A 26,269-nucleotide genomic window follows, 5' to 3' on the forward strand; every position below is an offset into this window, starting at 1 on the left:
CATTTGGATCCACCCCAATATTAGGCTACATAGTGATGTGATTCGCAATAAGGAAGGCAAGCTCGTACGGGCCGTTACTGCTGGCCAGTGATCATATTTGCGCGGCGAGCGAAAGAGTGTTAATTGCTTGATATGTGGAAGCTAAAGAATTCAGTAACTTTGCCAGTGTGCTGATTTAATTTTAGCAGAGCAATTGAGCTAACAGCTGGCAAAAGAGTGGAATTACGATGAGCAAAGAACTGATCTCATGCTCTGCGTTCTAGTGAGGACTGTGATTCTTTCTAGTGTGGGGTGTGCCTGTTCCTTTAATTTACACAGCTCTGCCTGCACTTTTAATTAGTACATTTAAGTACATTTAATTAGAAATATAATTTTTTTAAATGCCAGTGTGTTACATCCCTATTTAGTTAGATAAGACTTAATCTTATATGCTATCCAGGTATTCATCTTTTGAGTGAAATCAGTGAATGAACTGGGAGGAAGGGAGATGAACACCCTTTCTCCATCCTATGCCTCCATCTGCTCTGGGGAGTCTGTTCTAATTGTATACTGGTTATTAAACTAGTGGCTCAATTCAACCATCATGTCAAACCATGGTTATGGAAGCTTTAAGGTTTGGCATTATGCCTGATAAAGAAATAAAATTAGTAACAATAATAATAATAAATCCACAGTTTGCTGTTGGCCAACAAATTCAAATTGAAAATGGTGGCTTGAAGTAGCTTTGCAAACCATGGTTTGTCTTGATTCCTGAGTTAACAAACTATAGTTAAGGCTGTTGCTCCACTTCCAGATGTCACCGTCTAGAGAACCAAGTGATGATTAGAGAGAGAACGGAAGCAGACAAGCAGTTGTAAGCCATGTTTAGGGTACTTAACTATGGTTAGCACAAACTACGGTTCAGTGTGAATTGTGCTAGTGCTGCTGAAAAGGTCCTTAAATGAGAACGCGGGGCTCAAAATTGAGAGGGGCATAATTCAGCCTCCAAACAGGCAATGTTGTGGAGCGTGAAAAATTATTTGGATGTTCACAATGGTGGGGGCATACATGGAAGGGATAACATAGTTTGAAGATGGATGTAGTCTGGCGTTACTGTGGCAATAGCAACAGTTCTCTTGGGTTTGTTTGGGTTTGTTTGTTTTTTGGTTTGTTTAATGATTCCTTTGAGCTCTGTCAATCACAAACTTAATGCTACAAGTGTGGTTTATTTCCATTTAGGAATGGCCTTGGCCCAGTGAAAGAAGGAGAGGCCCAGTATGCTGTGGTCCATTGTACTGGTTACATCAAAGCCTGGCCTCCGGCAGGTAAAATAGGCAAGGCACATATTTAATTCTTTCTATATGAATGTTTTTGGTTTGGGGAGCGTCTCCTTATGCTGAAATGGATGGGAGCATATCCATGCCCAGACAGCCTTAATCCCTCTGACCTCTCATCATTGTCCTACTACCACTCCCTGGGCTCTGAACCTTCTTCCCTTGGGGATTCCCCAGCCGGTTTCTCCCACTATTCCTCCGTACCCAACCAGTCCATAACATCCCCCTTTGGCTTCCATCAAGGGCCCCTGCTAATCACAATAATGAGGCGCTTTTGTGTTGTTTGGTTGGGTGGTTGACTTTTGTGGGTAGCGTTGCTTTTTTGGGGTCTATGCTATACCTTATTTTTCGCTCTATAAGACGCACCAGACCATAAGGCGCACCTAGTTTTTGGAGGAGGAAAACAATATTCTGAATCCCAGAAGCCAGAACAGCAAGAGGGATCTGGCTTCTGGGATAGCCGCGCGAAGGCTCTTCAGGGCAGTGGGATGAAGGATCCTCCTGCTTGGAAAAGGCTGCACGCAGCTAAGGCAGAAGCCAGAACAGCAAGCGGGGCTCCGTTCCTCCTCCCGCTTCGCAGGAGAGGTGCTGTGCAGCTCTCCCTCTCTGCGCAGCACCATTTGCTCCATAAGACGCACTCACATTTCCCCTTACTTTTTAGGAGGAAAAAAGTGCATCTTATGGAGCAAAAAAATACGGTATTTGTTTTGTATTACCATAGGTGTTTGGGGGGAGAGGGTTCTAAGCATCTGTAAAATGGCAATTTCTTGGTGCTCACGGCGATTTATTAGATTTCCCCTCGGCCCCCCAAAAGGGTTGGGTACCCCCTGAGTCTAGGGGATGTTCTCAAGAAGTACGAGTGCTTCCATATCCAAATGTCCCTGATTTATTTCTGCAAGTTGAATCTAGGCAGGTGTTGCAGCCCAACTCAAGAGCGTAACCCACCCCAATGCTGCTTATTCCCATATATACACTCTGCCAGCTTGTTTTGGTTCTCAATGTGGGGGACGTTTACCTGGGCTCCAGGCAACCAATAGCAGCACCGCATCTCCTTGTGGGATGAAAGTAGCCCCCTCCCCCCCATGCTGCTTCCAAAACCATAGATCCTTGCAATGTCTTGACATTGCAACATCTCCTTCCTCTCAGGACTGGTGGGGGGTAAACTTTAGCTCTCATCATCACTGCTCGAAAATGCCAATGGCAAGGGGTGATGGGAGTTGTACTCTGGAAGCTGGGAACTTAGCTGTTTTACACACACACACACACACACACACACACACACACACACATCCTTTGAGATGGGATGTGTTGGCAGGCAAGTGCATGGGGAAAGAACTGGGCCTGGAGGTGGCAATGGGAAATCAGTTTGGACAGTGAAACGTGACCAGAGTGGAGAAGGAATTGAGCTGATGGGTGGGGCCCCTCGAATGGCCCAATCAAACATGGAACACCCCTCTCCCCAAAGGGTTTTTGATGTTTGATTGGGCCCCCACAAAGGACTCTGATTCATTTTCAGGGCAAGCAGCCTGCAGCTCACCCATCCTTATGGGCAGGTCAGCTCTCGTCATCTTGTCATCCAAGCTTTCGAATGGGCTCAGTAGGGTTTTTCTTTGGAAAAACCTGCATTGTAATGCATGCAAAGGAAAGAAGCAGTCCAGCTGCACAGCCATGCCTTGGCCCTCTGTCCCCAGCCAGCAACCACCTCTGATGCTGAACTGGTGTGGAAATGCAGAACTTTGGGATCTAGCTATGGTCGCAGTTTACGCCGTGCAAAACCCTGTAACAGTCATGGGTTCGCCGCCCCCAAAGACTCCTGGGAACTGTAGTTAAGGGCGCTTCCACACACTGAGCTGCAGTTCCCAGTACCCGTAATAAACTACAGTTCCCAGGATTCTGTAGTATAAAAAGGTAAAGGGACCCCTGACCATTAGGTCCAGTCATGACCGACTCTGGGGTTGCGGCGCTCATCTCGCTTTATTGGCCAAGGTAGCCGGCGTACAGCTTCCGGGTCATGTGGCCAGCATGACTAAGCTGCTTCTGGTGAACCAGAGCAGCGCCCGGAAACACCGTTTACCTTCCCGCCAGAGCGGTACCTATTTATCTACATGCACTTTGACATGCTTGCAAACTGCTAGGTTGGCAGGAGCAGGGACCGAGCAACGAGCTCACCCCGTTGCGGGGATTCGAACCGCCGACCTTCTGATCGGCAAGTCCTAGGCTCTGTGATTTAACCCACAGCGCCACCCGCGTCCCTTATTCTGTGGTATAGGAGTGTTTTAAATGAATATAATAGTTCACTGGTAGCCATCAGGTTGCTGTCTTAGATGTTTGGGGCTGCACTTCCCAGAATCCCTGAATGTCAGGTGTGCTGGTTGGGAGTTGTATCCACGACTTCTGGAGGGGTACCCCATTGACCACTCCTTAATGAGACCATTCTGGAGGAAGAGGACTTAGGTAAACACAAGGCTGCTGTTTCTTCAGCTTCTTGCTTGTCGAGTTTGACCTTGTTTCTTCAACACACAACAGCCATTTATCTCTGATGTCAAACCAGTTTTGAAACTGAGTGGAGCTTCACAGGCAGCTTGTGATAACAGCATGGGGGGGGCAGTGCTGATGATGAAGAGCATTGCATTTTGGCCAAAACAGGCCTAAATGAACTGGGTGACTTTTGTGTATCCTTGTAGACAGCTCAAAAGTATCTAGTTCGAAGTCAGTGAGAGTTTTGCCTTGCAGTTTGCTTCAGAACTGATGCTTTTGAGCATCAAACCCCCCTAGGACATCCTGTTCCCTCTCAGTCTGACTCAGTACAAAACAGTACCCTGTGTTCTGGCCGAAACACACTATGGAAGGTGATGTAGCTCAGTGGTTAGAGCATCAGCCTTGCATGCAGAAGGTCCAAGGTTCAATCCCTGCCATTTCCAGGTAAGGCTAGAAGTATCCTCTCTCTGAAACGCTGGAGAGCCCCTGCCAATCAGGGTGGACACCACTGAGCTAGATGGGCCAATGGCATGACTCAGTATAAGGCAGTTTCCAATGTTCTGGCTGAACCACATTGGGTATCAATACAGTACAGTGGTACCTCGGGTTACACACGCTTCAGGTTACACACGCTTCAGCTTACAGACTCCGCTAACCTAGAAATATTACCTCAGGTTAAGAACTTTGCTTCAGGATGAGAACAGAAATCGTGCTCTGGCGGCGCGGCGGCAGCAGGAGGCCCCATTAGCTTAAGGGGTGCTTCAGGTTAAGAACAGTTTCAGGATAAGAACAGACCTCCGGAATGATTTAAGTACGTAACCCTAGGTACCACTGTACGCTTCAGCATCTTGAAATGAGTTCTGCTTTTTTCTATTTCCCATCAGATGCTTCGCTTTTGTGTGTCTGTGTATGTACATTTTAGAATAACAGAATAATATAATTTGGGACCATGAGGGCCATCCAACCCCTTTCAGTTCAGGAATATTTTGCCTAACGTGGGGGCTCAAACCCATGACTTGGAGATTAAGAGTCTCACAACCTGTTGTTGTTGTTGTTAAAAATTATATACCTTCCTCCGAACTAGGGTCACAAGGCGGTTTACAATATAAAAACACAAAAATACACAACACAGCAACAAACAAACAGCAATAAGGAGACACAGACGGAGATAGTTTAAAAGGTCATGGATTGTTCAGTTGGCCAAAGGCCTGTAGCTTTTTGGAGGCTAGGCATTCTAACCTCTGCAGTAAGTCAATCCTGTTTTGAATGAGGGCTTCTGGGAAAGACATTTCTTTTCCCCTTTCTTGGTCCATTGCACCGTTCAAAACACACACACACCAGTAACTCAATCGCTCGCATGGGAATATTTCCATATGGGAAAATGTGAAAAACAACAGGAGACCAAGAGTAGAATCCAGCATTGTTAAGGGGTGGTTTGGCTGACCTTACCACTTGGATGAGCTGAAGAACTCCTCTTCCCTCTGACAGCTCCTGCTGATATGAATCAGGACTGGAGTTATCCTGCCCTTTCGTTGCCTGAGTTGGAACATACCACAAACACAAACTGGTGGCGGCTTTCTTTTCTCTGTCCCCCTCCTCCCCGGAGAATGCAAATGCCCTCATCCCAATCACACCACATCCATAGGCTCTCTTAGCCAATTTTAACTTATGGCCGTACATATTTCTGGTGGGTAGTGCTGTATTCTCTATTGCATCTTCTTGACAGTTTTAAAGATAGCTTGATTATTTTGTGTGTGTGTGTGTTTTTGCATGCATGCACGTAGATGGTGCACAGTACGTTCTTCTGGCATTTCAGAAGCCACTTAAACCAAACGAATCTAATTCACATCACATGGCTGTAGCTATGGAAAGTGCGGTGGGGCAGGGGGAGGTCAGAATCCTTCCTTTGTGTTTCCAGCTGGCACTTAAGAAGATGGTTGGGTTATTGTAAATCACAAAAACGTTTCAATTTTGCTTTTGGATTACTGTAAATAACAAAACAACAACACACCTTTTAAACTGTGATTTTAAAAGAAAAGGTCAACAAAACAATAGGAACACAGGAAGCAGCCTTTGTACCTAGTAAGCCTTTTTGTCTATTCAGCTAGTGTTCTTTACTCTGGCTGGCAGCAGCTGTCCAGGATCATAAGCCAGGGGTCCTTCCCATGGCCTACTACCTGATCATTTTAACTGAGATGCCAGGGATTGATCCGAGGTCCTTCTGTATTCAAAGCAGGTGTTCTGTCGCCTATGTAACTCAGTGTTACATACTGCAGCTGGCAACAGATCTTCTGTATTTCAAGACTGGGGTCTCTCCCAGCCCTTCGTGGAGATGTCAGGGGTTGAACCTCTAGCCTTCTGCATGTCAAGCAGTTGTTCTAATCACTTGAGCTATGGCCTTCCCCAGAAGCTGCTTTAGAAGTCAGACCAGTGATCCACCTAGTTCAGTATTGCATGCACTGACTGGCAGCAGCTTCATGGGGTTTCAAGCGCAGTCTTTCCCATATTTTCTTCCCTGGCCCTTTTAGCAGGGTGGAATATGGGATATTCTGCATGCTGTGGTCTTTCACCAGTATTCAGCCAATAATCACAAACCATACCTGAAACTTTTTATCGATCCTATTTACTAAACATTCGCTGGTTGCCATCGGCAAGACTGTTTGCTTATAACTTTAGATACTATGTTCAGTCTGAACAGAGACAAGCAACACTGGAGGGCTTTGAGTGACCGCTCCAGGGTCCACCTAAATCAGGGTTTCCCAAATTTGGGTTTGCTGCTGTTTTTGGACTACAGTTCCCATCATCCCTGACCACTGGCCCTGCTAGCTAGAGATGATGGGAGTTGTAGTTCAAAAACAGTTGGAGGGCCAGGTTTGGGAAACCCTGACCTAAACAAAGCTTGCAGACCGCTGGTGTTGTGTGGACCATAGTTTGGGAAATCTTGGTTCTCGTCAAAAGGGACAAGCAGAAATTAGAATATAAGCCCATTGGTTGCTAAATCCACAGAAGCAGTCTAGAACAGGGGTCAGCAACCTTTTTCAGTCATGGGCCGGTCTACCGTCCCTCAGACCATGTGGTAGGCCGGACTATATTTTTTTGGGGGGGGGGATGAACGAATTCGTATGCCCCACAAATAACCCAGAGATGCATTTTAAATAAAATCACACATTCTACTCATGTCAAAACACCAGGCAGGCCCCACAAATAACCCAGAGATGCATTTTAAATAAAAGGACACATTCTACTCATGTAAAAACACGCTGATTCCCGGACTGTCCACGGGCTGGATCTAGAAGACGATTGGGCCGGATCCGGCCCATAGCTGTCAACTTTTCCCTTTTTTTAAAGGGAAATTCCCTTATTCTGAATAGGATTCCTCGCAAGAAAAGGGAAAAGTTGACAGCTATGATCTGGCCCCTGGGCCTTAGGTTACCTACCCCTGTCTAGAAGCTTGGCTAGCAATCAATCAATTGCAAGTGCTGACCGTCTTGTTAACAGCCTCATCCCACTTCCTTCATTCCGGCTACTGGTGATTTGAAGTTGGGCCAGATTAAGGGTGTCACTCTGCCTGCTTATCATAAGGATACTCCCACCCCTGATTGCAGGAGGGTAGATTTGGGAGCAAAGTGCTGACATTGGCTTAAAAAGTTATTGGGCAACTCCTGCAGCAGCCAAGAAAAATATTGACTTCTGATGCTCCATGCCAATGTGAGTCTTCTCTGTCCACCTTCTGCCTCTGAACCATTTTACTACTGGCATGGGCCGGAAATGTACGGCTGGAAAGGTGAAATGAAGCGATGGCTAATAAAAGCTGTCTTTCAGGGAGCATGCAGCCTTTTGGGTGGGAGAGAACTTCCAAAGCCCCCTTCTCTCTAAGAACTTCACTGGGAAATGTTTTTTTGCACTTCCCATCTTTAGGGGAAGCCATTGGGGCCTTTATGAAACCAGTTGCTGATTACACTGTGCATATGCTCCTCTCAGACCTATTTGCATGCCTAGCAACCGGCAGGTTTCAAGCTAAGGCAAGGACAAAGGCTTTCCATGCCTAACAGGCCTGGAAAAAAATGGTTTCTATTCCTGTTCTTTGATGAATCACGGCCATTTCGCCCTGGTGATTGGAGAATCTTGGCCAGGTCCAAAAAGTCAAAAAATAATCAAGACTTTGAATGCTTCCTTGGACAGGGTGTTACCTTAAACAGGGCTGAACTTTGCATCTTTACAACCATGCTTTGCCTTGTTTATGTCTGTGGCTCCTTACTTTAATGTAGATCAGAGGAGGGGAGGCTTTTTCAACCAAGGGCCACTTTCACCTCTGGGCAACATTCTGGGGGCCGCATTCCAGTAGAGGGCAGGGCCAGAGGCAAAGCGGGTGGAGCGAATATTGCAAATTTTACCTTTTCAGATCCTCCATACAGACGGTGGGTGGCGCTGTGGGTTAAACCACTGAGCCTCTTGGGCTTGGTGATTGGAAGGTCGGCGGTTCGATTCCTCGCAACGGGTTGAGCTCCCGTTGTTCTTTCCCATATTCTGCCAACCTAGCAGTTCAAAACCACACCAGGGTGAGTAGATAGTTACCGCTGTGGCATGAAGATAAATGGTGTTTCTGTGCGCTTTGGTTTCTGTCATGGTGTTCTGTGGTGCCAGAAGCGGTTTAGTCATGCCGGCCATGTGACCCAGAAAGCTGTGTGTGGACAAACGCCGTCTCCCTCGGCCAGAAAAGTGAGACGAGTGCCACAACCCCATAGTCACCTTTGACTGAACTTAACGATCCAGGGGTCCTTTACCTTTTTGCCTTGCAGGCAGCAAAAAGCACTATCAGAATTCAGTGACACATTCCCGCCAGGCAAAAATACTTGAGGGCATGAAGCATGGCTGCTGAGGTGTGTGGCTTGGGGAGAGATTGTGTAGCTGTGATGAGGAGGTCTGCCCTGGGAGTTTTCCAAGGGCCTGACGGAGTGGGTTGCAAGGCTGCATTCAGCTCTTGGGCTCAAGGTTCCCCACCCCTGCCATAAATTGCTCAGAAGAAGCTGGCTTTTTTGACTGTGTAGCTTTTAGCAGCGTTGCCTGCACACCATACATTTAAAGCACGTGAGTCCCCCCAAAAAACCCTGGGAGCCGTAGTTTACCACCACAGTGGTGACGTGTTAATTCCCCAGCACACAAAATAAAATTAAGCCGAGAGGAAATTGAATTTCTTCACATTCTTCTGCCTTGTAATAAAATTACAGCTGTTAAGATCAGGTATGGAGAGCAGCAAACGGCTGGCTTTGGCTTGCTTCGCGGGAAACTTTAGAACAACCTGTTCTGAACGCTGAAGCCAGTAACCTTGAAAGCAGGCCCCAACATGGCCCCCACCTCGCTGCTTCGCCTTGGATTCACACCAGAAAACCGAGGAATTCAGAGCAAGTTCCTCATATCTGAATAAGCTGTTGCTACTGTTCTTTGGAAGCTAAACATGTACAGCGTTTATCTCTGAGGTATTTAGCGCAAGTAATTAATTTGAAACCTTCTCCTTTTTGCATACCTTGCAAACTGGCCTGCAGTTTTCCAAAGCCTATCTCGGGCTTTTGAGAGCTTTTTCAGAGGCTCAGCTGGCTGCAAGGGGGGAACTGCCAATGGCTACTTGCCATGATGGCTAGGTTCAACCTCCACTGTTGGAGACATTATGCCTCTGAATCCCAGCTACTAGGAATCACAAGCAGGGAGAGCAGTTGCTCCCAGGTCCTGCCTGAGAGCTAGGCCTAGATAGGCCTTTGGGCTGATCCGTAGTAGTAGTAATCGTAATATCCAAGGCAACACGATGACCCAAGTACAGTGGTGCCCCGCAAGACGAACGCCTCGCAAGACGGAAAACCCGCTAGACGAAAGGGTTTTCCGTTTTGGAGGCGCTTCGCAAAACGAATTTCCCTATGGGGTTGCTTCGCAAGACGAAAAAATCTTGTGAGTCCCCGCGGTTTTTCCCCGCTCCCCCCCCTTTCCTAAGCCGCTAAGCCGCTTAACAGCTGATCGCTAAAAGCCGCTAGACCGCTGTAGCGCTAATCCGCTAAGCCGCTAATGGGCTTGCTTCGCAAGACGAAAAAACCGCTAGACGAAGAGAATCGCGGAACGGATTCTTTTCGTCTTGCGAGGCACCACTGTACAACAATGTGATGTCAGTATAAACTCATTATGTAATCTATACAGAATATTGAACAGTATGAAATAGATGAAATATGCACACTCTGCAAAACCAAATAAACAGAAATCTTATAAATCTCAGAGCTCTTTTTGTGTTCTTAAGAAGGAAGCAGCAGACTTCCCTTCCATCAACTTCCTTATCTTAGCATCAGAGCCAGAGAACTTTTTAAGATATGTGGTCCTCCCCACCAGCAATCCCAAACTATACTGTTAATTCTGCAACAGGATCTCAGCTCTGTACCCTGCATGGTGCTCCAATGGTCACTGAGCAGCCATTTTAATTAACCAGAATGCCGAGGAGCACCCCAGTGTACCATTGTGGGACATTAAAATAGATGCCTTTAGTGTTGCTATTTAAGTTTCCCACAATGCCCCAAAACAACAAACCCGCCAAGTGCCCCTATTTTCCAGGGACAGTCCCGGATTTTCAGTAGACGTCTCGGTTTCTGATTTGATCCCAGAATGTTCCACTTTTCCTCAGGACGTTCCTATTTTCTTTGGTGAAATGTTGGAGCGTTTGGAATAGGACATCCCTGTTTTCATCAGAGAAATGTTGGAGGGGGTGTCTCTATTTTCATCAAAGAAATGTTGGAGGGGACATCTCTATTTTCATTGGAGAATTGTTGGAGGGGATGGAATAGGATGTCCTTGTTTTTCTCAGAGAAATGTTGGAGGGTATGGAACAATGCTACATCAGTGTGAGACACTGTAAAAAGCTGAAATGGTAACTCCAAGACACCTGGGACTCATCAGCAGGCTCCTGTCTTTTTCCAGGACTTCTGGTCAGGGGGACGCTGTGCTAAGGGCCCCCACAAACCTAGAGTTTGCCCTGTAGACCTGATCCTGGCCTTTCATGACCGAAGTACTTGCATGTGCCCAGATCTGGCGTTGACCTCTCAGAGACCAACCTTTCCTCTACCCTCATCTCTCTATCTATTTTTTACGTGTTTCGCCTGCCAAACATTCCTCATGGTCCTATGCTATTTATTTATATAGTACCAAACAGATGTCTCCAAGCTAAATGAAACCAGACTTCTTTGTCTCAGAATCATCTAGATACACACTCAGCTTTCCAGCAGTATGGGAGGCAGCTAATAAGAGTTTCAGGGAAGGAAGAAGAAAACATTCCCCAACTCACCCCCAGCTAAATACACTTAGCAGCAAGTTTGGGGGGAGTAGGTAGAGAGTTGGTTTATCTCTCCCCCACCTCTTCCCGAAGCTCAATGCGCCTGAGATCAGAGTCACAAGGATGCTTGTTCTAGTGAGCAAACAGATGACCTAATTTCACAGTCTTTCACCTCCTTTTGTCTGGAGGTCATTACGCTAGGGAGCGGCTCTTTGATTCCTTCCATCCATTTTGAGAAAAAGGCTGGCACGCTCCTTGAAGTCTTCCTCGTGGATGGAAGGAGATGCAGAGCGTCGGCTCTTTTCCAGAACTACCTCATGATAATTACTTCAAGTCTCCGTGGCCACCTCTCTGGAGAAAAGCCCTCAAACCCTTTAAAGTTCATATAAGGAATTTGGGGGTCATGTTTGGGGCAGGTGTTGCCTAGTCAGTCATTACGCCTTGGCACAGGGGCGCAGGTGGGGGACTGGCTGAGGGCAGACAGATGTTGGTGGGACAGTGTCCCCTTCACCCTAATGGACCAGCCTCCAGTGGGGAGACCTGGGTTCAAATCTTCACCTAGCTATTATTTTTTGTAACGCTTATTTTCACCAGTTTTCAAATTATTATGGAACCATAGAGGCAAGTCGACCGTAACAAAAATTTAATAATGCATCCAGCTAAAGGCAAGGCATACAAAACCTAAACATATTAAATGATAATACCCAGTTTAAATTCGTGATGGCCATATTTCTCTAGATGGCGGCGCGGGGAGAGATACAGTATCTGTAAATCTGAAACTAAACTATATGAAATATAATCCCACCATATTGAATAGAAATGATCAGGATTTTCCTGTCCCTTAGAGACCCATAACTCATTTTTTTTCTGCAATAACTGAATTCCAGAGATTTTTATACCATAAGGATATAGTCAGATTTTATAACTATTTCCACTGTTATGCTATAGAGATCTTGGCAGCTGTTAGCATTCAGTTCCTTATGGCAAAATGTCTTCATAGTATCCCCACTTACATTTAAAGCCCAGTAAGTAACCTTGACCCTCTCCCTACCCCCCCTTCCCAAAATATCTTAACCTCCCTCACAAGGTTGTTTTGAGGATAAAATGGAAGGATAACCTATGCTTCCTTGGAAACTCCTCTAGGATAAAAATATAATAAGTAGCAGGTCTGAAAACCTTTCACAGTATGCTGAGTTTCAGTGATTGACTTGAGCCACCAAACAATGAAAGCAACAGGATACCATTTTAAATAGTCATTACTCTCCCCCCCTGAGCGTTGTTAGGCGACACCCATATTGCCTTCACAGAACTACAATTCCCAGAGTTCCCTGTGAAAAGGGATTGATTGCTGAACGACTCTGGTAATTACAGCTCTGTGAGGGGAAAAGTAGGGCTGTCATATTTTGAATAGCAAAAAAGAGAGAGAACATTTCCTGACTTTTAACTATGGATCACTATGACGACTCTCATTTTAAATACCCCTACTATATGTAGGCTATAGAATCTGTGATATATCGCTTGTAGCAATGTTCTTAACTTTCAGCAACAGCAAAATAGTAATAATAATATATTTTGACCCCTCACTTGCCACATGAAAGTATTTGGGCTCACGTTCACACCTTTGTGAACATAAGTGTGCACAGAACAATTTATTAAACTGCTTAACATGTACATATGGGTTCTCCTTAAGGGCAGGGGGTGTTAACTCTTGCCCTCCCAGGCTCCTCTTGTAGCTGAGCCAGCATCCTTTTATTTCAGCCACAAGAGAAGGGATTTACACAGTATGTGGCCTGTTTAAGATGCTGCTCTGTTGTGATTCTCTGCTGCAGACTAGCTTAGCCGGGTGCCTTAGATCTGAGTCTAGAAAAAAATTCTTGGGTTACCGTAAACAAAACAAAAAACCTGGACATTTTGCCAATTTTTAAAAATCTGCCCAGACAGAAATGTTTATCCTGAAAAAGAGGACATATCCAGGAAAAAGAGGACCATGTGGCAACCAGACCTGAAAAAGAGGTTGTGTCCTGGAAAAAGAGGACACATGGCAACCCTAAGAAGGCATCTCCTAACAACTCTCACAACCTTTAACAATCTGCAGCTCGCAGGATTCATTGCAAAAAGTCACGACTGTTTATCATGCTGTAAATGTATGGTGTGAATGTGGCCTTGGCTGCCAAGGAGCTCTAGCATGTTTATGTGGAAAGGATTTTCTCTAGCTGAATGTAGGGTTTTGTTTTGTTTTTAACCTTATTGCCCTACAAAATAAACTAAGTGAGTGTTAATTCTGCACCCCAGGAGGGAAATGTTTAAAATTGCCTCATGAAAACCCATACTCTTGTTATCCAGCTATTTCGGTAGGTTATTATGACATGCGTAATGCATGTTTTGGTAGATTGTGAAACTGAGCACTGGGACCTTAGTAGGAAGAGACGCCTTCGATGAAATGAGCCCTTTGCCCAGACCTTTGATCATTCATTTGCTTTGTCTGCTTGGCTAGCTGGCTGGACATATTAACTTTGTATAAATTGTTGCATTAACCCTGCCCACGAAGTGCAGAAATGAAGTGCCCCCATCCCTCAGTATTTGTCGTTCTAAATTAAATTTTAAAAAGTTTTTGTCTTCCCTTCATCCCGCTCAATTAAGGGATCTCATATTTCTGAGAAGGAAATGAATTTTTATGCAGTCCATATGATGTTTTTCCTAATCGGTTTTGTTCATCGCATAACAATTGATGGAAAATATTTGGTTGAGAGAAACTGTAAAGTGTGTGTGTGTAGGAAGTTTTATAAGTGTTAAAGCAAAGCCAAGACTAGTGTTCCCATCCGGAGAGTTCCCAAGTGCACGTCGCACACAGAAAGACCCTCAACCCACCCAAGTGTCAATAAAATAAAAGCATATATTTCTTTTTCAGTTAATTCTCTCCAAATTGTCACCTTTTGTTTTTTCCCCCTAGCTATCCCGGTTCTGTTTACCATCAGGGCCGGCTCTACTATTAGAGTGAGGCAGTTGCTTCAGGCAGCAGTTAGTGGGAAGCAGCAGTAGTAGCAGCCTCCTCCATTCCTCCTATGTTCCCTGGCTATTCCCCTCTTGGAAATTTGAGTTGTTTGTGCCACAGAACTATCACCCCCTCTCCCCATACTAGGAGAACAGTATTATGATGTTGCTTGTTTTGAACTAAGATTCAACTGAGAGGTGCCATCTTGTCCCATTACGTACTGATGTTCTGTGAAATCATAAGGACTAACAGCTTTCCCCCACTAAAAGCCAAGCTGCTTAGGGTTTTGTGGGATCTATTGAATTTAGAAATGGACACCTTGCTCCAGAACTTGTGGCACATCTGTCATAGACAGAGCGCCTCCTGCCCCGTTTGCCTCAAGCAGCAAGATACCTTGAACAAATTAACAGTTCCCATGGTTCTTTTTGGGTGGGTATTGTGCTTTAAGTGTATGGTGTGTAAACAGTCTAAGTAGCTGGAGATGGAGAAAAGAATTGAACCAATTCGGGTAGGAAATTTAATGTTCACACACACACACACACACACACACCCTCTTCACCTCCATGCAAGCAGAAAACTAGCACAGGGTGGAACAGATTGTGCTACCCACTCACAATACTCTTCAAAAGCAAGCACTCATTGTCTCTACCCTTTGACTACTCAAGGTATATTATCTACATTAGCCCAGCCATCTCTACAACAGCCCTGAAAAGGAGCTCAATGATATTATCTCAATATTTGCAAATGGGAGGGGACACCGAGGTTAGGAGATTGTTCCTTGCCTTTAGCCACCTTCGCGGAAGTACAAAGGACAAAAGAAGACAGGTCTGCAAAAGAAATTGCATGGACTAATCCGTATTTAGAAATAGCTACTGTCATTTAAATAGAAGCGCTACATGCATACCCCAAATGGTAAGCCCACTTCCACAATAACAAATTCTGTCCATTGCATGATATGCAAAATACCACACCCATATGGTGCTGTGAAATGGGGTGTATGGGGCTGGCATTTGGGTTCAGCCTTGTTTCCAATATGAAATAATGGGCAGGCATCAGTCTTCCTGGTGTACCCATATATGTATGCAAAATTATACGTAACATTACAAAAGTGGTAATCCACCTTAAATCCTTGTTAATGTTCAAAAGTTACTTTTTTGCAACTATCAGCCAGGAGAAGAATGACTTTTTCCCCAAGCCAGAAATATAAATGGTGGATTTTTACCAATAGTAGCACCTCAGTTGTGACTGGATTAATTTTTTGGCATATTTGCTCTGAAAGGTCTATTGAGTCATGAGTTGATTAATACCAGACCAATTACTTGATTTCTTATGAGTTGTGCATATGATGGGATAGCACAGCTAATAAATTTTCCAACATGGTGTTGCTTTAATAGTATCTGCTACTTAGATTTAATCTACTCCCCCCCCCCCCTTGCCAGTACTCCATCTATCAAAAACCTCATTTCTCAACAAGGTTTCAATTTTGGACATTTATTTGTCTCTTTGCGTTTACAGTAGGCAAACTGTTTTTGAAAATGTCGGCCTGGTCATTTGCACTGCACACTCTCTGTTCGACGGACTTCATTTGCCTTTAGTGAGCTCATCCCATAGCCCAATCTGGTTGGCTTTGTGGTGTAGTGATGCCATCCTGTTCACTATATGATTCCCTCACTGGCTGGGAGCATACATGTGACTATACCAGGAATATGACAGCTGCGCGAAGGCCATGGCGATGTGAATAGTGCAACAGCAACAGCAGCAGGAAAATCTCTACGCCAAACACTACTACAGTGGTACCTTGGTTCTCAAACTTAATCCATTAAGCTGCAGAAGCCGCGTCAGACTTTCAGCTTCTGAAAAACATTCGCAAACTGGAACACTCACTTCTGGGTTTGCAGCGTTAGGGAGCCTATTTGTTCAGGAGCCAAGCCGTCTGAGTACCAAGGTACCACTGTGAATTTTTATTATTTCAGTCAGAGACCAGTTCCAGCCCACATACAATATCAAGGAAGTCACGATAGGGATACATTTGAATTTGCAATTAGGTATAACAGGGACAATACAGGTATAGCAACAGTTTAAACATATATAAATTAAAACTTAGAAGGTACCACTGTATATCACACTGGCTCACTAAACTTATCATTATGCCAAATGACTGGTGCACACTTGGCTCCTCCTCTTCCCGAAGTGCTACCCTCAGCGACCATTCCACCCGGTCACGAAACATTCATGTAACTTTGAAGAATAACTGTCCTTTAGTTCTTGCTCTTCGACTCATGCCAAAGGCTCACACGTTTGCCAAGGCTCTAGCTGTATAAGAGCACCGCTGGATCAGATCAACGACCCAACTAGTCCAGCACCTTGTTCTCACAGGAGCCAACCAGATGCCTGTCGGAAACCCACAAGTAGAAGCTGCTTTTCTTACCTTTACCTAACCTTTACCATGCCTAATCTGCCAAGGTGTATGTTGTTGTCTGGTATTTAAGGGAGGGCAGTGGCAGGGCCCTACGACCAGCAAGAGGGGCCACCAACCTGATAGTGCTACCATTTCCACTTTGCACAGACTATTTAAAATTCAGATGCAAGAGAATTCTGTTTGCATGGCCTGATTCTTCCAGGTGAGGGTGCTGCGTGCACAGGCCCCCCCAAATCCTCCCTCCCTCCCTCTCTTACACACACACTACTGCCCATATAGAAGAGATTAAAATACTTTGAATTGAATTTCTTTTCAAAATACTGGCTTTCTTTCTAATCCACTTGACTAATATGCCAAAATATGTTTCTGAGCAATTCATAACTCTTGTGCGACGTGAATCTAAGAAACTCTGGGGAATGGGGCTTTAAATAGCTTAGAATCACTCAAGCATTTGTAGGAAGTTTATGGCCCCAAAACACATTTTGGGTAATCTGATTAGTTAAAGATTTAGAAAACTAGTGGGCAGCTAATGTACCCAACATCGCTATTTGTGCAACCCCGAGGCACCAAAAATAGTATTCTGGAATGCCTTTCTATTCTTTTCATGTTTAGAACATAAAATCCTATTTAAAAGGTTGGAAACACACAAAGTGTAATGAAACACCCACATATTTTTTCAGTTTGCTGGTTCCTTTTCAGTATGACAGAATATGGTGGTGATCCGTTTTTGATTTTTTAAGAAAATGCGGAGTTCTTGTTCTACAGTAAAAGCAAAAAAACTAAACTGCCCTAATGAAGCAAGTATGATACATGAATGCACCCTGGGAGCAATCTTCATTGATCACAGCGATGCTGTTTGACTTGTAAACTTTGGACATCAACAAAATACATTAAACCAGCTGAAATGCAACAACTAGCACTTAATTAAAATGCAAATAATTTTTGCAAAAATGTGTTGCTATATAAACTGCTAGCGTGAAGTAGGAACCCCATAAAAGAAAAATATGTACCCAGCCTCTTCTGGATTATTTCCTTCATTCCCTGACTTCCTCTGTGCTTATCTTAAACCAAAATAAACCTTGATAGCTTCTATCACCTTAAAGGTAAAGGTAAAGGTACCCCTGCCCATACGGGCCAGTCTTGACAGACTCTGGGGTTGTGCGCCCATCTCACTTAAGAGGCCAGGGGCCAGCGCTGTCCGGAGACACTTCCGGGTCACATGGCCAGTGTGACATCGCTGCTCTGGCGAGCCAGAGCTGCACACGGAAACGCCGTTTACCTTCCCGCTGGTAAGCGGTCCCTATTTATCTACTTGCACCCGGAGGTGCTTTCGAACTGCTAGGTTGGCAGGCGCTGGGACCGAGCAGCGGGAGCGCACCCCGCAGCAGGGATTCGAACCGCCGACCTTTCGATCAGCAAGTCCTAGGCGCTGAGGCTTTAACCCACAGCGCCACCTGTGTCCCTATCACCTTATTCACTTGCTAAAGCAAGGAGGGTCTGTCAGTTCCCCTGATGTTCTAGTAACTATATATATATATATGGCCTGGGCTCCCTTTCACTACTGCACTGCTTTTAGGGTTGGTGTGAAGGAAAATGAGGGGCTCAGAGCTGCTGTCTGCTCCTTGGAAGAAAGACAGCGTACCAATGTAAAAAAAACAACAACCTGTATAACAGTGGAATTATTACATCATTGTTGTTGTTGTTCTTAGGAATGACTATACCAGAAGAAGATGCCGAGGTGGGACAAGGCAGCAAATATTGCCTGGTGGCAATTGGGAGGCTTCAGGTAAATACTTTAAAATGTTTTCAAAGGTGTCTGTATGTTTTATGCCATGGGCCGCTGGAACTCCACATTAAATCTCACCTATGATGTGATCAACAGGCCTTAACAAGAGGTTGTTGAAATCCAACAGTGCCCTTTCAAATACCCTGATCCTAAATCCTGTCTTGTTTGAAAATAAAGGCTTTCACACTCATTGCATTGCAGCGGTCACAAACTTGTCCCTGATTATACAAAACAGGTGGCTTCATCCTTGGAGGGTGCTTATGTGTGTGGAAATGTTATACTGGTGCTTCCACATAAGATGCAGCTAATTGTAAGATGAAGCTACCTTTTACATCGGGGTCGGCAAGGGTTACCGGGCATGGGCCGGATCACTCCCGTGGGGATCCTCCATGGGCCAGGCCAGTGCAGTGCGACACTGGAAATCGCATCTGCGCATGCCCAGATGCCGAAAATCACGCCTGCGCAAAAGCGATTTTCGATGTCTGGGCATGCGCAGAAGCAATTTCTGGCGCCACAGACATGCACAGACATGATTTCTGGCATCTGCTAAAACGGCGCAGGGCAGCGTGGGGACTCGCCGAGCAGGCGGCTCAGTTCGGGGCAACTCGTGGGCCGCTTCCGGCCCATGGACCACAGTCTGGGGACTCCCATTTTACATGGATTCTTCAGAAGCTGTTTTATGCTGGCTGCCTTACTTGTGTTGTCGTCGTACTTCCACGCGAACCAACCACACAGTCCTGCCCAACCGATTTGCCATCATTCCCACCTCTTTCCACTCTGCTCCCATCTTTTAAACTTTAAGCTCAGGCGGCTGAGAGTGAATCTAAGGGATGGATGTTTTATCATCTCTCTTTATCTTAACAACTTGAAGGTGGCCGTATTTTTTTATTGAATTTTTTGGGGGGATGCTGCTTCTCTTATGGACCTCTGCAGCTGTGCTTAATTTAAAGCCCATTTCCCTAAACCTTCACTGTTCGCTGGGGAGAGGAGGGGGATGTTTGTGATTGTATTCCAAGTTCCTCCTCCTTTTGGCAGTCAGGGGGTCTTTTTTAACACACTCTGTACTGCACAGTTCTCTGCGGTCAGAAACCACAAATGGAAAAAGTTGCCGGTGCTACAGATTATGTTTGTAGTGAGTGTTCATTAGTGCATTGTACCATGCATTACGTACCCAATTTTTCGATTGTCCATACTGACGGATTGATAATAGCTATGTGCAGGTCCTTCTCCCAGCAGCAAAAATGAAGGAACACAAAAGTACACCATGGTCTTCCTATACACCCCTTCAACCTAACCCAAATCGCATCCTCATTACGTACAAGTAGGGGGTTCAACTTGAGAATCACCTCAGTATTCATTTAATATTAAATAGTTATGTTGAGGTGGACATGCATTAAGCAGGAAAAGCAGGAAAAGGTTAGCACATTCTATACACAAATGCCCGTTTGCGTAAAAAATACCTTTCAAACACCACCCACTGCCCGCACAGTTATAACCGTCAGCGATGCGTGTCACACAGTTGCGTGATGAAGAAACACACAATTACCCCTGAGCGACAGTTGCATTTGTGAAAAATACGAATACAGCAATCCCTCACAAAGCAAAAAGCATCAGTATGGGTGGCACCTTAGACGTGCAGCTGAAAAGGGCTTGGTTAGGTTATTTCACCCTCTGGATTTGGAAGAGCTTACTTCCAAGTAGGAATGGACAAATGTCGATTTCACTTCTCCCAGCTTTTCCAATCTTAAATTCAGTTTTCCACATTTCCTCATCAAACCGCACTTTTAAAAACATAATTAAAATATTGAGATTTTAGTGCACTTTTTTCTTATCGCACATATTTTTTCTATGCGATTTTGACTGGCATACGTATTTTTCAAGCAATTAACCCAAATATAATGCGCCCCCCCCCCCCCCACTAATACATGTGTTTTTGTATACACTGTTTAGCTGAAGAGCTGCATTGCAAAACTTGGAGAAGTTCCTACTTTCCTTGGAGGTTTTTAAGCAGAGATTAGATGGTCATCTGTTATGGATGCTTTAGTTGAGATTCCTGCACTGCGGGGGGGGGGGGGTGGACTAGAAAACCCTTGGGATCCCTTCCAATTCTATGATTCTAAGTGCAAATTTTTAAGGGTAGTTGTGTTTCAGGTCACATGTTGGTTTGAGAAGTGCAAAACAGATGATTTCGCACTGAAATGCAAACAATTGAATTCCTCTCCCATCTGCACTTCCAAGGAAGTACATCTTTGCACTGCGGTCTTAATCACACTTGAAGATCCCAAAGTGATGGAGATGAAGGGAGCCAGTGTGGGTGTTTTGCAGGTGATACAGCTGCCAAAACAAACTGTTGTCCATATGGAGCGACCAAACATCTCTTATATAAGGCTCACTGTGAGCAGCCGAGGAGATCATGGCATGCGATGGGATAAGGGCAGGTTTAACCACAGAGAAGTTGGAGGGGGCAGAAATTATGAGCTCCTTTTCCCCAGGAAGTAAATCATTCAGCTGGAAGTCTTGTTTTTCCTTAGACTGACATCCTGACACTTGCTGTTTAGGGGACAGTTTTAAGGAAAGGAAAGGAACATTGTACGTGCTGTCTGTACCTGAGAAACCGATCTGGCACTGTGGGGTATGGAGAATATGTCATAGGAAAGAGATATTGCTTGCAGCCTGAAAAACAAATTGCTGATTTCCTCGTAAAGTCCTTTGCATTCCCAGAACTCTTGAGTGGCCATGTTGCTGCCACAAGAAAGGGTTAGAGTGGACTGCTCTTTAAATATGCTACCAGCTAGGGCTGTCTATAAAAAGGGTAAAGGGACCCCTGACCATTAGGTCCAGTTGTGGCCGACTCTGGGGTTGCGGTGCGCATCTCACTTTATTGGCCGAGGGAGCTGGCGTACAGCTTCCGGGTCATGTGGCCAGCGTGACTAAGCCGCTTCTGGCAAACCAGAGCAGTGCACGGAAACGCCATTTACCTTCCCATCGGAGCGGTACCTATTTATCTACTTGCACTTTGACGTGCTTTCGAACTGCTAGGTTGGCAGGAGCAGGGACCGAACAACGGGAGCTCACCCCGTCACGGGGATTCAAACCACAGATCTTCTGATCGGCAAGTCCTAGGCTCTGTGGTTTAACCCACAGTGCCACCTGTGTCCCTTTAGGGCTGTCTATACTATGTCGTTAAGGGACGCGGGTGGCGCTGTGAGTAAAATGTCAGCACCTAGGACTTGCCGATCGTATGGTCGGTGGTTCGAATCCCCGCGGCGAGGTGAACTCCCGTCTTTTGGTCCCAGCTCCTGCCCACCTAGCAGTTCGAAAGCACCCCTAAGTGCAAGTAGATAAATAGGTACCGCTTTATAGCGGGAAGGTAAACGGCGTTTCCGTGTGCTGCGCTGGTGCAGGCTCGCCAGAGCAGCTTCGTCACGCTGGCCACGTGACCCAGAAGTGTCTTTGGACAGCGCTGGCCCCCGGCCTCTTAAGCGAGATGGGCGCGCAACCCCAGAGTCGGTCACGACTGGCCCATACGGGCAGGGGTACCTTTACCTTTTATACTATGTCCTTAATTTTTTAATTAAGTATGAAATACACACAGGCCACGGTGAGCTTCCTCCTTCCTTCTCCTCTTTCCCATGCCCGAGGAAGAGATCAGAAGCACCCACATTCAGTTTTAAACTGTCCACGGTTCTGCACGATGCCCAAATTCTGGGGACTGCAGTTTATTTAAACCATGATGTCAGAACAAGCCAGGATCTGTAACCACAGTTCAGTTGTGGCTAATGAATACTAACCATAGTTAAAACAACTCACAGTTTCCTGAGTTTGGATGTGACATGGAACTGTAGATTGTTTAAAAACAGAAGTGGGACCCCCTAAACTCATTGCATGCACAAGGCAGGATGCGGGGAGCATATGAGTTCAAGTCTCACCATGGCTCGTTTTTTGTATTGTTTGAATGTGGCTATACCCTCAGTTGCAGCTATTAGTTGCAACATGATCCTTGCATTCCTTGGAGCAGGGCATGGATGAAGGAAGTCGCACTTCTATTTCATCAGCTGCTTTGGGGCAGAGGAGAAGTTGTGTTCAGCCTGGGAAGTTCTGTTCAAAGTGCTTCCGTTAATATGAAGTACATTTGGACAGTGCAGAGGGTTAGGTCCTCACCAGCAATGGCCCAGTCCTCTAGAGCAGGAGTCACCAAGATTTTGGGGCCTGTGAGCACATTTGCAAACTGGAGAAACTGCTGTGGACGCCACACCTTCCCCCTCCCACAACCAAATACCACAACACCACCCATTATGTTGGCTACATAAGAATGATTCTTTCAAACCTAATTTCAGTGAGGTGAAGGGACCCTGTGGGGACCAGAGAAGGCTTCTGCAGAAAAATTTGCAGCTGTGGGTGACATTTTCGCTACCCCTGTTCTAGAGTAGCTGAGTGAGAGAGTTCCACCTTTGCCTGCAGGTTTTTAAACAGGCCCCTAGCTGGCTCAGTAAGAAATATTGTGTGTAAATGTGAGGCAATGTGAGCATGAAAACACTGCATGCTTTTTTAAAAAAAAAACAACCACTTTGACTTTTATTTTATGCGGTTGATTACAGTTTGCATAGCTCAAAATGTAATAAAACTATTTTAAAATTCGACTCCAGGGTTTATTTAGACCGCTTTCAAAGACCTTTGATTATTTTAAACAAAACCATTTTACTTTGATGAAGCAGTAGCTTTCAAATAAACACTTGACAGCCTGAGAGTCTTAATCATCTTACAATAAGTGTGTTGACTTAAGATTTATTTCTGTATGGTATTTGTTTACTGTGTGAGACACTTGGAACAGCGCAACTTGAAAATGGCCTGAGAATTATTCTTCCTTAATTCTGCTGAACACTAGATATCCCTTTTGCTTTTTGCTTGTGTGTTTGAATGACGTTACCTGCTCTAAGAGGGAAGTCACATGACTGGGGTGAAAGTTTAAAATGTGGGCAATACCACAACAGATTTTATTGCAGGCAGAAATCGGACTCTACTTGGAGATCTTCTTCCCTTTCCTTGGAATTGAACATCTCATATTGTTTCCCCCAGGTTACCAGTTCCCCAATGTGCATGGACATGAATGGAATGTCTGTCCCCACGGAATTCTTGTCCAGACACAACTCAGATGGAATCATCACCTTTGTGGATCCAAGATGCATCAGTGTCATTGGCTATCAACCCCAGGTCTGTTCGTTACCTTTATGGGAATTGTAGCTCTGTGAGAGAAATATAGGTCTCCTAACGTAGGGCTGCTATACGTCCAGGAATTGGGCAGGAAAACAGCGTCCGGGCGGATTTTCGGCAAATCAGCAAAATGTCCGAGGAAACCCAGACATATGGCAAGGGGGGTTAATAATTTTTTTAAAGGCCAAAGACATAGATTGGGGGAGAGATGTTCCCAAAACAAGCTCAAAGGTTTCAAGAAAATGGGGAAAAAATAAGGGGAGAAAGGGGGGGAGAAACAGCTCATTAACTTTGTCTGGATTTGCACTTTGGGAAATATGGCAACTCTACCTAACAGCTCTTAGAATCCTTAACAGCCCCCATGAAGAGCAGATTGTGTCATGAAATTCTACTCAATATTGATCCAGAGTAGATTCCAATGTATAGTTAGCAGAGTAGGAACTTAAACACCCTGCAGGATTCCCCAAAAACAGACCAGAGGCAATTGTATTTCATCCAGCAAAGCTTTACTGCTTCTGAAGACAAATGAGCATAATGGTCACAAATCCAATACGTTCAGGATTGGCACTGTCCATAAGAAATCCAGTTGCAGCAGACTTAACTTAAACTTACAATTACTTATAATAAGTCTAAACCTTAACATATGAACAGAACACCACACCAGAAGTAAGAGAGATAGTAAGAGAAAATGAAAAACAGGCTCCTTCTGGCCTTACTTTTATAGTCATCCTGACCTTGACAGAAGAGATAACAAAACCAGTTTACACCAGCTGTACTCAGCTTCTCTGAAGAAATAACCCAAATATCATGAACCTTCTGCTTCTTTCTTTCACACAGAGAAACTTCCAGAACCCTCTTGAATTAATTAGAATAGGAAAGATCTCTACACATCAGAGCAATACTTTCTGCACCAAGAAATGCAAACTGACAGATGGGACCTTAACTGACTGCAAGCCTTTGAGCCAAATGTAGTTCAGGTGTTAAGGAGTGGCCTGGGAGCAGTGGCGTAGCGTGGGTTGTCAGCACCCGGGGCAAGGCAAGTAATTTGCGCCCCCTAACCCAGGTAGGGGCAGAGAGCTGCGAGTGCGCCCCCCCGATGTTGCACCCGGTGCGGCCAGCCCCCCCTGCACCCCCCCACGCTACGCCACTGCCTGGGAGTCCAAACCCTGGGTCTTTTACAGGGACCTCCAACATTCCCACTCCTTCCCCACTTTTTAAAACTGCTTTTGAGTGCTCCGTGAAGCATCAGCCAACCACCATCTTGATTTCCCAGAGGCATCTATACATATAAATTAGCGCATTGGTGCAGCTTACTGCAGAATACAGTCAGCGTGAAGTATTCGTTAGAGTGTCAGACTAGGACTTGGGAGGCCAGAGTTCAAATCCCGACTCAAGTCATGAAGCTCACTGAGTGACTTTGAGCCAGTTACTTTCCCTCAGCCTAACTTACACCACAGGGTTGTTTTGAAGATGAAATGGGGAGAAGAAAGAACCATCTTTGTCATCTAAAACTACTTGGAAGAAAAGTAGCTGTAAAGTAAAAATAATAATACAGTGGTACCTTGGGTTACAGACGCTTCAGGTTACAGACTCCGCTAACCCAGAAATAGTACCTCGGGTTAAGAACTTTGCTTCAGGATAACAGAAATCGTGCTCCGGCGGCACGGCGGCAGCGGGAGGCCCCATTAGCTAAAGTGGTGCTTCAGGTTAAGAACAGTTTCAGGTTAAGAACAGACCTCCGGAATGAATTAAGTACTTAACCCAAGGTACCACTGTAGTACTTTCACTGCATAGGTCTTAAGGTTGGAGCAGCTGAAAGAATACAAATCCTGCTTAGAGCGGCTGTTGCATTTTGTCTCTGACTCTATCTATCTATAATAGATATACTGATACTGAAACTTATCTGATGCCTTATGGAGTTTGGAAACTTGTTTGTAATTTTTACATTTCTGTTTTTCTCCTTTTGTGGATGCTTTACTAGGACCTTTTGGGGAAAGACATTATAGAATTCTGCCATCCAGAAGATCAAAGCCATTTAAGAGAGAGCTTCCAGCAGGTAACGTTTTACCTAGAAACTGTGCCTCATTCCCCGTCCTGCTTTATACTACTTTTAACACCAGTACTGTTGGGTGTTGTGTTATCCAAGTGTATAGATATATTATACATATATATCTATAAAAGTATAATATAGACAGACAAATATATAACCCTTGGTTATAATGCAAAGAAAAATGGGTAAATTAGGTAGTCTGGGTCTCTCTCTATTAATGCTAAAATCCTAAAACAGACTCACTCATGAATCACTGTAGCTTTTATAAACACGCAGGTGGTTGCTGGATTACTACCTTAAACAGTCATTGTACAATCACATTACACATATGGTGTCTACACTAGTGGTGGCACTAAGGGCTTGGTATCACATTGAACCAACAACACTGGCTTATAGTTTGAATGTTAAGTACCGGTGTGGTACAGCAACTGCAGTGTTGGGTTTCCATAGGGAAAAATCAAGTTGGAATCCATGTTCCTTTGTAAAATAATAATTGTCCAGTGGCCTGTAACAAGTCAATAGGCTAGGTCACATCATGCCAAGCCACAGTGTAGGTCTACCAAATACCATCTGGTGGAATTCAACATGTGATGCAATGTCATTGTGCTCTGAATTATTTCCTGCCCACCCATGGCCCATGGAGGCAAGGAAACTCACAATATGATGAGGTCATGTCACACTGTGTTTCCTTAGGCATTTTCTAAAACAAATGGAATC

General features: G+C 45.0%; 1 protein-coding gene across 4 annotated transcripts in view; it reads left to right on the forward strand.

Moving 5' to 3' along the window:
• ARNT2 (aryl hydrocarbon receptor nuclear translocator 2) overlaps positions 1-26,269 on the forward strand; it is a 146,595-nt gene that overhangs the window by 83,437 nt on the left and 36,889 nt on the right. For 3 of the 4 annotated variants that reach the window (XM_081888541.1, XM_081888544.1, XM_081888543.1), the window contains exons 8-11: positions 1,219-1,313; positions 18,215-18,291; positions 23,368-23,502; positions 25,484-25,558. In XM_081888541.1, coding sequence (XP_081744667.1) covers positions 1,219-1,313; positions 18,215-18,291; positions 23,368-23,502; positions 25,484-25,558 — 382 coding nt within the window. The remainder of the gene's footprint in view (positions 1-1,218; positions 1,314-18,214; positions 18,292-23,367; positions 23,503-25,483; positions 25,559-26,269) is intronic. The other variant, XM_081888542.1, reaches the window with a different exon arrangement.

This window comes from Podarcis melisellensis (assembly GCF_964234715.1).
Source record: "Podarcis melisellensis genome assembly, chromosome: 14".
In the NCBI taxonomy this organism is placed as follows: domain Eukaryota; kingdom Metazoa; phylum Chordata; class Lepidosauria; order Squamata; family Lacertidae; genus Podarcis; species Podarcis melisellensis.